This window comes from Marmota marmota, unplaced genomic scaffold (assembly GCF_001458135.2).
Source record: "Marmota marmota marmota unplaced genomic scaffold, marMar, whole genome shotgun sequence".
Lineage (NCBI taxonomy): Eukaryota > Metazoa > Chordata > Mammalia > Rodentia > Sciuridae > Marmota > Marmota marmota.
In genome coordinates, this window is record NW_026000144.1 from 618,380 (window position 1) to 630,542 (window position 12,163).

General features: G+C 33.6%; 1 protein-coding gene across 6 annotated transcripts in view; it reads left to right on the forward strand.

Moving 5' to 3' along the window:
* Klrf1 (killer cell lectin like receptor F1) overlaps nt 1-10,049 on the forward strand; it is a 45,179-nt gene extending 35,130 nt beyond the window's left edge. For 5 of the 6 annotated variants that reach the window (XM_048786286.1, XM_015507303.2, XM_048786289.1 and 2 more), the window contains one exon: nt 1,532-2,067. Coding sequence is in view for 1 of the 6 variants with exons in the window: in XM_048786287.1 (XP_048642244.1) it covers nt 9,982-10,030 (49 nt within the window). In the remaining 5 variants the exon portion in view is untranslated. Of the gene's footprint in view, nt 1-1,531; nt 2,068-9,981 lie in introns of those variants that run through there. The other variant, XM_048786287.1, reaches the window with a different exon arrangement.
* The last annotated feature ends 2,114 nt before the right edge of the window (nt 10,050-12,163 follow it).

The window sequence follows — 12,163 nt, forward strand, 5'->3', positions numbered from 1 at the left end:
CTATGCCTCTTACAGGGGACCTTGATTTTTAGGAGAAGCCATTAGATGATATCTTTCTAAATCTTCTACCACTTAAATTACAGAATTCATTTCCTACTTAAATTACAGAATTCATTTCTATCAAAATCAAATATCTTAGTTTATAGTGGGGTTGCAGCCCTTATAATTTTTTTTTTTTTACAAAGAGAACCCTTTGGTTATTTCTTTCTAATTTCACTCTTGTTCTTTAACAGCCAAACATGCAAGAGTAACAAGAAAAATTTCCCTTAACCACATGTGGTTTCCAGTTTCTGCCCAACTTCTCCCACATTTTTAAGTCAAACTTCCTGAAAGTTGTTTATACTTGCTTTTTCTACTTTCTTACTTTCACTCCATGTTCTTTAAAATTTGTCTTCTGCTTTTACAATGTTTCACAAAAATATTCTTACCATGTCAACACTGGCTTTCCTATGTCTAAAGACAATGAGAACTTTCTAGGTTTGACTATAACCCTGAGCAGTGTTGATCATTATGGACTTATCCTTTCTTCTTGAAATATTCTCTAATCTTAGCATCTATGGCACAATGCTCTCTAGAACTTTTATCTACTTTCCCAGCTGTTCCTCCTCAGTCTTTACTGCAGGATCTCCTTCCTCTTCTGTCCTCTCACATACTCATGTTCCTCAGAATTCTGCCTGAGTCCTCTATCATACACATGCTGGCTACATCCACTCCATAACATCAGTTGCCATCAACTTGATAACTCCCAACTCCATATTTCCAAGGATTGACTCTAATATATCTGATTGCCCAACAAACATCTCTATTTGACCTATCAAGGTCTCTCAATTTTCCCATATTAAAAATTAAAATTATTAATTTAGCGAATTGCAGAAACACTGTCATACTAGTTTAACTTGGAGTCATTGGAATCAAGAATGACTGTGTGAATGTGACAACTTTCCTATGTACATATATAAGTACACTACAGTGAATCTCCACATCATGTACAACCACAAGACTGGGACGCTAATTAGAATAAGATGGATTCCATGTTTGCATAAATATGTCAAAATATACTATCATGCATAACTAAAAACAACAATGAAAGAATGTGTTCTTTTCATTCTCCACATTCAAATATTTAAGTCTTGTCAATTTTAACACCTAATTATTTCTGGAATTGGTCTACACGATGTTCATACCCAACCTATCATCCTGGATGACTGCAATTGCTTCTAGTTTTGCCCACCAAATCTATTCTCAATATTGTTTCTCTGCAAACCTCAAATCAGACAGCATTACTGTTTTATTCCAAGGGAGGTTCACTGTAGAAGGCCCTTACTCACACTTCCCAGCTCCTTCATATCTTGGCTTCTCTTCATTCCTCCCCATTTCTGAGCTTCCATATGATGGAGCCACACTCAACTTTGCTGAGTCATTCAGACATGTCAGGTTTTCTGTCAGTTCTAATCTGATCACATTGTCTGCCTCAGCTTAACAAGCATTCTTCCTCTCCCTACTCATCTACTTAAGCTTCCTTATTTTTCAGGTCACCAGTTAAATGTCATTTGGAGGAAATACTTCCTTGAACAACTGATGTTATGGAGTGGATGTAGCCAGCATGTGTGTGATAGAGGACTCAGGCAGAATTCTGAGGAACATCAGTATGTAAGAGGACAGAAGAGGAAGCAGAGGCTGCAGAGTAAATTGCATAGGTTTCATATATATTTTTATAGCTCCTTGCACATACCTAATTTTAACAGTCAACATCCTAATCATTTTGGTTCTTGCTTGTTTAGTTGTTCATATTTCTTAATGTGTCATAAGCTTTTTAGACTCACTAATCCTCATCATTGTGTGGAGCAAGGTACCTGATGTATAATACTTGAATAAATACCTGTGGTGTCCAGCATGTATTTAATATGTTCTAAGACTCATCCCAGAACAACTTCTATTGGTTATGCACATATTTGAGTACTGTCCACTTTCACATAGGGAAATAAACTGTTTTTTTTTGTTTTTGTTTTTTAAGTAAAGGTTAATGCTAAGTTTAAATGGACTAATAAAATAAAAATTTCTAGGTTATTTGCCTATTTGTTTTTATTTTTAATGTAGAATCTATATTAAAACTTGGAACAGGGGGATGTTACATTAATGTTCTTAAGTATGGGTTCACCAATCAAAATCTAATCATAAGGCCTTATATCTACTCAGAATAAAATTGAAAGGTCAACATTAATTAAAAACAAATCACATTAATTTCAAATCCGTGTGTGTACACAGAAGTAATTATAGTTTATTTTTATAAAACCTTTAATTTGTTTTAAAAGAGCTAGGGGATGTGGTTTAGTGAAAGAGTGCTTGCCTAGCAAGCATGAGGCCTTGGGATTGATTCTTAGCACTATTAAGAACAATAAATTAATAAAATAAACATAGAAATTTTCATGGAACCAAGCTTTTTTAGTTTAATAAGTATGAAAAATACATACTATTTTGTCAGAGTAAACATTGGAAAGTTGGTACAGGCCTGTAATGTCAGTGGCTCAGGAAGCTGAGACAGGAGCATTAGTTGTTCAAGGATAGCCTCAGCAATTTAGCAAGGCCCTAAGCAACTTAGTGAGACCCTATCTATACAAACAAACAAGCAAAAAACTGAAAAGGGCTGGGCATGTGGGCATGTGGTTCAGTGGTAAAGTACCCTTGGGTTCAATCTCCAGTACCCCCCCCCCCAAAAAAAAAAAAATTCAAAAAGGAGAGAAAAATCATGGAAGATTAAGGGATCTGATTATCCCATTAATAAGCCAACTCATTACTGTTTCCTAAGGGAATTCAGTGTCAGCTCCTTCAGGAAGAGGAGGAGAGGGCAGGGGTACTGGCAGTAAAGGAGGGGATGCTGCTGCCATGGAGGGTAAGAAATAAAGCCACTTCATGTGGCAAAATAAACTCTTTGTAATTTATTTAGTATTCCCTGCCTCATCAGCGTCCTCCAACACATCTCCATCCCAAGTCACAATATCCCATTCCTTCCTAGTCAATGACTTCACCTAACTGTACCTTGTTGCAAGGTGGGGTGTTAAACTTGCATTGTTATTTAGCCAATCACACGAGGAGGGCATACAACTGGCTAATTTAAGCAATTTCAGTGCTGTGGCTATAGGAAATCGGATTCTTTTCCAGGGAACACTTAGAAGATTGGAAGTTATTATGCATAACTGGAGCTGGGAATTTGAATCTCTGAATTTGAATCTCTTTTTTTTTTCTTTTTTACTTTTTTCAGCAATGTTAGAAGCAGAAGTATTCTAAACTATTATATATAGAGTCGCTAAATTCCTCTCATCTTATTAGTAGTGAAGTATGAGCATCAAAAGCATTTACTTTGCCTCTTTCAAGAGTTCACACAATGGACTTTCAGTGCTCTTTATACTATCAGAAGGAGACTCCTTAGACATTTTATATTTAGTTAAATTAGAAAGCCAATGTCCTGGGGCAGTTTCTGTTCTAATCTGATCACATTGTCTGCCTCAGCTTAACAAGCATTCTTCCTCTCCCTATTCATCTACTTACTCTTCCAAGTCCCAGTTTTGTCCAAATTGAAGAGTCTTTATTTAGCTGGCAAGCTGGTGACTGCCCCTCACAGGACCCATGATTTCTCTGCAAGAAACAGCCCTGAGCCTGAGCATTTTAGGATATTTATAGGCAAAACCCACAAAAACCACATCCAGGTTGATGTAGCTGCAAGCAAGCAGGTACAGAAGCTGAATTGGGCAGATAGGGAGACAATGCAATGGGTATGTTAGTATTTCCCATGGGACTTTCTGGGTTGGCTTGGCAGCAAGCAAGCAGAAAGGAAGTGGGTCAAAATAACCATAGTTGAGTACAAGTTGGAGAATGGGTATTAATGTCTAGACAATCTCTGACAAGATACATTGTCCAAGAAAAAATGGAAACCAAAGAGAACAATTTTAAATTGTATAAGAATTTTGTGTTGCCAAGCATACTATGCTAGGCAATTATTAGTGGGTATAGAGGTGGAACTTTGCCATGGGAGAAGCAATTCTTACATGATATGGAGTCTTAGGGTAAAATGGAGTCTGTTTGGTCATTGCTCATATAGCCTGGCCCATAATATCATTTCTAAAACCTACAAAACCAATTAAGAAAAATTGTCCTTATAACTGTTTCTCTAGCAACACTCCTGGTACAAAAATCAGTATTAGGGTTCTCCAGAGTAACAGAAAAAATAGAATATATATGAAATTATAAAAGGAGATTTAAAAGATTGGCTTACATGGTAAGAGGCTGAATAGTTCCATGATGGCTATGACCAGGAAAAAGAGCCAAAGAAACCGGTAACTGAACAGTCCAAGAATATAGAAAACTCAGAACAATAAGGGCTAATGATGTATCTCTAATCCAGGGCTGAAGGTTTGGAAACCCCCTAGAAAGTCCCTGGTACAAGTTCACATTCAATGTTTAAAAGAGTCTGGAGTCTTATGGCTGTAGGGACAGATGAGGCAAGACACCAAAGACAGCAGGAAGCAGATTTATTGTTTATTTATGGTTGCGACCAGGTTCAGATGGAAAAGCTTTCTATGTAAACAATTAATCCCTCTGAACTCCAAGTGTAAGCAGTTTCAGAACTTTATACCCAGTGTGTAGGAGGAGAGACTCAGAAGTTCACAATCTGCAGAAGTTCACACAAAAGCAGCTTTTTCTTTCACTGTTCTGGGCAAGTTAACCCTTCAAGGAGTGCACCTGAGAAGGAAAAAGCTTCTTCTCCTCTTTCTTCCCTCCTGCTGTGAGCTGTTACCAAGGAGCCCAATTAGTAAGCTGTTACCAGGGAGCCTAATTAGTAACATCTTTTCTTATCTTCGAAATGTAAACATCTCTGTGAAGCTTGCCAAGGCCAGAGGCCTTCTTAAAGAATCTGTCTTCCTTATCACACTTTGCCTTTGCAAAGACAGTTCCTGCTTGAAAACTTTTACAAACTATTATATATAGTCACAATACTAGATAGTCCATAAATGTTGTGGAAAACTAGTTAAGGGGTGTTCAGCACTTGACCATTGGCCAAGTAAAGAGAGCAGCAGGAAATAGGAAGCCTAACTACATTGAACTCTTTTGTAGAGGTTCTTTTCTGATGGTCCTATGATGAATTATGGTGTGGATTTCTGGAAAAGCTTAATTAAGATTGTCTGTGAAGGGGGGGGGGGTGCCACTACATTATGTCCTCAGGTAATTTTAGAAAAAAAAATTCACACCAGATGAAGAAGAAAAAAAAAAAAAACCCACACCTGATGAAGAAAAATCAAGCATGAGTATGTAGAAAGAGCTTTTCCTTTCTTCTACTTTTTGTCCCATCTGTGCCCTTAGCCTATTTAGTGGTCCCACCAACATTCAGGGTGGAACTTTCTGACTCAGTTTCCTGACCCACAGACCAATTGTTCCTGGAAAATCCCTAACAGATACACCCAGAAGTACTGTTTACCAATTTTCTAGGTAACTTTCAATCCAGACAAAATCCATGGTTAACACCATTTGCCCATTGATAGACATTTAGGTTGATTCCAAATATTGGCTATTGTGAGTAATGCTTTAATGAGCATGAGCATACAGATATTTCTTTGAAATAATAATTTCATTTCATTTGGATAAATCCCCAGTGGTGGGGTTGCTGGATCATATGATAGTTCTATTTTTTCAATTTTCTGAGGAAACTTCATATTGTTTTCCATAATGGCCACAGCAATTTATTCTCACCAACAATGTGTGAGTGTTTCCTTTTCATCAGCACTTATTATTTTTCATCTCTTTGGACACAACTCTTCTTACTTATTGAAGACAGTGTCCTTTCGCCACATTATTTTCGTGACACTTTGATCCAAAATCAGTTATCCAGAATGCATGGACTTCTGGATTTTTGGGCTCTTCGTTCTGTTTCCTTGTTTTTTTGTGTCTGTTTTTATGGCAACAAATTGGAAAACCTAATTTATTCCAGGCCTCTCTTTCTTTCTCTCTCTTTTTCTTTTTGCTTCAACTAGCTGAAGGTTTGCTAGTTATATTTTTAAAAATATTTTACTAGATAAAATGTACTTAGGACACTTTAGCAACTGAAAGTCAGTCTGTGTAAGATGTATATGGGTTTCTTTTTAATCCAAATCAAAATCAGAATTTCAAAATAATCAATTGATAAAATATCAATTTAAAATTGTTCATAAGTATTTAAATACTATTCTGGGAGCATATACACATAGAGACTATATACATAATTGAGTCAGTGTTGTCATTTCCAAGTGAGTATATCTCAAGTCAAAGAAATATCTTACATTCACTCTAGATATAATAAGATTGTATTATTGAATATTATCCCCCTATTTATTACTATTTCCCATCAAAAGACACATTTAGATTGTTTTGAACACCTGGAGTTTCCCAGTAATCATTATAAAAACTAACAAGTTATTTTTATTCTTTATGCTTCATAGTATTATATACTTATAAACTTATATTTAAGAGCATATATTATTATATATGATTATCTTATCTAGTAATATAATTAGAAGCCTAATCAAACATAAAAATGTTATACCCCTTAGATGCTATCTTTCCAGAATTTTAGAGATATGTATTTTCATGTGTAATTTTCCATTATTTCCAAGAGAGTTATGGGGATATTTGTGACTGTATTCAAAAAATATCAAGAGTCTTAAAATGTTTTTAAAATAATTTTATTTTAGCATTGGTTAATGAACTTGAGTCAAAAATTTAAAAATCTGTATTAACAAGTGTTAAACAGCATTATGTGGCATGACAGCCAGGAGTTATACAAAGGTATTCTTGACATTATTGCTGTATTATTAGGAAGAGCTAATACAATGACCATATAAATTGCAAACTATAACTTGAAAAAGCACAGAAACATTCATATACTTTCCTACTTTATCTCAGAGACTATTCAGCATTAGAAGAATTGTGAAGCCAGTATTTCAGACTATTATAGCATTTATCTCTTGAAAAAATATTCATTGCTCTTATTTAATACTTTTGCAAACATAGAGGAACAGACTTTTTTCTCTAAAGTCATGTTGTTTTACTAATGCTCCTGTAGGCACAAGTCCAGCTCTCAAAAATGCACAAACCTAAAATAAGTTGATCTCATCTAAAAAGCAAGGGAAGCAGGATCAAATAAAAAAAAGAAATCAAGAAATAACTGTGTATGGGAGAAAGAGAAAAATTTTATTTTCATTGAGTCAATAATTGTCTCTTTGCTACCAGGTGCGTCTTTCCTTTCATCATGTATGCTTACACCTCAAATTCTTGCTGCTTACTTGGTTTACATTTGTTTCACATATCCAGCACTGACTTCCTTATCTCTAGCCCATACCTCCTCCTTCTGGTAAACATTTTCACCTAGATTTCCCATGGCCTCTTACAATTCAGTTTGTCTAAAGCATCAAGCAATAGCACCACTGAGAAATGTGGAATTTACTCTTATTATCTATTTTTCCTCTTGGCTTCTCATCCTATATTTTCTGGGTTTATCTTTCAAAGTCTCTAACCTTATCCACTACTTCATTCTCAACTCTCATTGTTTCTGGCACTGATCTTATTCTTTCTTCTGGAACATTGAAAAGACTTCTAAATGATTCCTTAAGTCCTAAGAATTTTTTTCATAAAATTCCAAGCGTTCTTATTCTAAACAATATTTGTAGATATTGCTATTTAATTCACAAGTATTTAGTAACTTTAGATTGCCACAGAGCACCAAATTTAGCATGGCATATAGTTCCCTTTAAATCTGGCCCTGATCAAATTTACCTGGTCTTTTTTTACCTTCAGGTCTTGTTCTTTCCAATCTCCATTTTTTCCTGACTCGCATAATTTCTCAATTGTGAGAAACCTCACACATGAATTTCACTTGCTTGTAAAATTCTTTCTGAGAATTTTCATTGTAGAAAAACTTTGTTTTCTTTACTTGTCAACTTAAAAATATTTTCCCTGTGATAATTTCATTGGGCATTTTATTTCTTCTTTATAATACCTCTGAACCTCTTCATATGTCATCTGCATTTAATTTTCCACTTTTTGCAGCATTTGGTAATTAAATGCTTAAGGTTCATCTAAATAGTTCCTTTGCTTTTCTAAGTGTAAATGTAGTGCTAAGATACTTGTCACTACTATTTATAATCTAGTTTTCAAAAAAAATAGTTGTATTTATGCTTTATACAGGGGAGTGTGTATAATAAAATGGAGTAATAATACAATACAATACAACCCCTTAAGAACAAAGTCCTGAGTTTTACAATTCATGCAATGGTGAGTTTCAGTTAGAAAGGACACTCCTGTTTTATTCTCTTACTGCCTAGTCACCTATTTAACTGTGGTTAGTAATTCCCACATTCCTATTAAAATTAAACTGATCAAAAGAATGTTTTTAAAGAAGAGGGGTTGGAAGTAAGAAATAAGAGAAAAGTAAAAATGAGGATGAGGAAAGAGGATGAAAAGATGCAAAATTTTGTATAATAGAAAACACTAGAATGAGACATTACTGTTATTCCCCTAAATTCTTATTAGTCGCTCTCCAATGTGCATTCTCTTATTACCACTACTTTAATTATAATTAGTGAGTATACATTCAACATCCATAGGATGCATTCTATAGACTTTACAACTTTAAGATTAGAGATACTATTCACCTTGAATAAACATGAAAATAATGTCCTCTAAACAAGGTTTCTCAAATAGGAGAAGTCCAAACACTCCCCTATCTATCTACCCACACCAGTTTGTACCATTCATATTATCACTAGGCAATAGATCCTTGGGATTCACAGATAAAGCATCAATAGTTGAGCCTGTTTACTCACAGGCCTCTCACATGGTAATCTGAATACATTTTTTTCTACTTTGCTGTGAAGTTCTTGTGTATGAATTACACTACATATTTGATTAAGTCTTATAAAGTAGTGCAAATATTGCAAAACTGAAAGATAACTAGTATTGATGACTCTAGTCTTCAGAAGCAGCCATTTTAAATGACACTAACCTGAATTCATAAAATCAAAATATTCACAGAATATCTTAAAATGTTAATTAAAGCTTTTCATTCATATTTTAATTCATTACATATTAGAAATTTTATTTACAAAGTGATTTGGAAACTACTTTGTGGTGCTGGGATTGAATCCAGAGCCTTGTGAATTCTAAGCATGCACTCTAACCCTGAGTTATACCACAATCCCAGGGGCTTTCAAGTATGTTAAAATATACACACATATATACACATATATATCTTGAATGCCAAGAATCAAATAGATTTATAAAAATGAATTTGGAGATTTGAAGTGAAATAGAAATTAAAATTTGTGATCATGAATTTCAGGTATATTTATGTTAATATAACATATCAGTATGAATAAAAGCTACATTTGATATATAATGCCTTATATCTATGGTGTCTTAACTTCATGGTAGATATGCAACTGGCTTGCTGCAAATCCATTTCCTAAACAAATGGCCACTGGAACTGCTAATCCCAATTTTGTGTAGATAGGCACATTCTCCAATTCCAAAAATTTTAAACCTGAAACAAAATATAAGGAAAAATATGAGAGAATTAGTGAATAATGGTTGCAAATTTTAGAGAGAAATTTCATTTGCTATGAGTTTTTACTGTAACCCAATACAATAATTGCTTAAATAAAAAGCAAACTAAATTCATATTTTTTCTGGCCTAAAAGGTAGCTACTCAAACTATAATCTATATGTGATGGAAGTGCAATGCTTCATTGCCAAAAATTTTAGATATGCATTCTAAATATTCTGTTATTTGAGATCTCTAAACATCAATGTTTTCATATGTAAAATGAAAATAAATTTGATTACCCCTCAGCATTATTGTGGTGGTCAAATAATATAATGACTATGAAGCATTGTGTGTGGCATGTCACAGGTATAAAGTTATTTGCATAATGATTTGTGTTACCATTTTTCCCTCAGGGATCATTTTTGTTTTTACCACCAAGAATCTTCCAAGAAAATGGTGTAAATAGATTGCATCTTGGATTTCTCCAAGGTAAGAAATGACTAGGGGCTTCAGAGTTAGTTGTGTAAATTATATATTGAAACTTACCAACCACTGTATCTGGTTCCATCTATCCATTGCCAGTTCTGTCCTGGTTTTCTGCTTAATCCAATCCAGTATTGAGAATGGTCTGAATATCGCTCCAGGAAATGCTTTAATAAAGTAATTTCAGGATAAATATCAAATAAGCCTGATTCTCTTGAAATTTCTTTCATCTAATTCATTATGCTCTTCATGGAACTAGAGACTTCTAGATATAGAAAAGATCTTAGAAGCCTCATTGTCCTTATCTGGTCTATGGGTTTGTTCAGGGATGTTGCCACTTCTGTAACAACTTTGGTAGTAAATTGCATTGTGTAGTTTTTATTTTTCTCTTCAATTTTCTAAGAGTTTAAATAAGACAATGATTATCTCTTCCTTGAAGGCTTGACTAAATTTGCCAGTAAATATTTCTATATTTAATTGCCACTGAGCTTTTTGTTTGGTTTGGTTTGGATAAGAGTAGCTTTCATATATTTTCCTTCACTCAGACCCTAACATTTCTCTTTCCTCTCCCCCTACCTTTCTCGCTTTCTCTCTCTCCCTGTCTCTCTCTGTGTATGTGAATATGTATGTATGTATACACATGCCTGTGTGCAATCAGATGATTTGGTACATCTCTAGAAGTAGCCCATAGCCAGAATTTTTTTGTTGCTTTTAAAAACAATCTGATCATTTCTTTTAAGAGATGGGTTAAATATGTGTATACTGTATTGTGACTGATATTATATTTGAATTTATTGATGTTAAGTTTTTGACTACCATCTTTTTTTTTTTTTTGGTCTTTTTTCTTTTACCTTTTCTGAATTGTGTTGAATTTTGTATATCTTTACTTGGTTTAAACATTATAAGCTGCATTTTTTTACTCTTTTGTTATTTAAAATGTGTCTATTCTTCCAATTTATAGATTATCTCAACATTTATTTAAATAATTATTTAAACAATTATACATTTCTACTGTTTAAAATATATTGGCATAAAATTATTTTTAATATTGCATGTTTTAAAATCTCCACTGTTTTTTTTCTTTTAGTTAGTTTGTTTCATTCCTTGTTTCTTTTTAATTTTTTCTTTGCAATACTAGCTGTTGAACTTAGGGTTTTGAACATGCTAAGCAAGCCTCCTGAGTAGCTGAGATCAAAGGTGTGCAATACTACACCTGGCTAAATCTCTACTGTTTTTAATTGTGTTTATTAAAAAAATATTTATTTAATTTATTGGTACATTATAATTATAGAATTATAATTATATAATATATATAATTATTGTTACATATTCATACATGCATGGAATACAACTTGGCCAATTAAATTCCCCAGAACCTCCTATTTCTTCCCCCCCCCCCCTTTTTAACCCTATTTCACTTCCTCTACTTTATTTGTCTCCCTTTTATTTTCATAAGATCTCCCCAGCTTTTTTCCTCTCTAACATCCACATATGAGGGAAAATATATAACCCTTGACTTTCCAAGTTTGGTTTATTTCACTTAATATAATGCTCTTACATTCCATCCATTTCCCTACAAATAACAAAATTTAATCTTTCTTTATTGAGGAATGTAACTCTATTGTGTATATATACCACTCATCTGTTGACATCTAGGATCCATGATTGGCCATTGTCAAATGTGGCTACTATAAACATGAATATGCATGTATCACTATAGTATGATGACTTCATTCTTTAGGATTAATATCAAGGAGTGGTATAACTGGGTCTTATGGTGGTTCTATTCACAGTGTTTTAAGGAATCTCCATAATGATTTCCATGATGGTTTTATTAATTTTCTAATCCCATTAACAGTATATAAGTGTTCCTTTTTCCCCACATACTCACCAGCATTTATTATTGTTTTCTGGATGATGTTCATTCTAACTGGAATAAAAGGAAATTTGTGTAGTTTTGACTTATATTTCTTTGACTGTTTAAGATGTTGAACATTTTTTATGAATATGTGTATATATATATATATATATATATATATATATATATATATATACAAAAAATTATTTTCAGTGAAATATGGGACTCATTTGCATCTTTCAACTATCCTAATG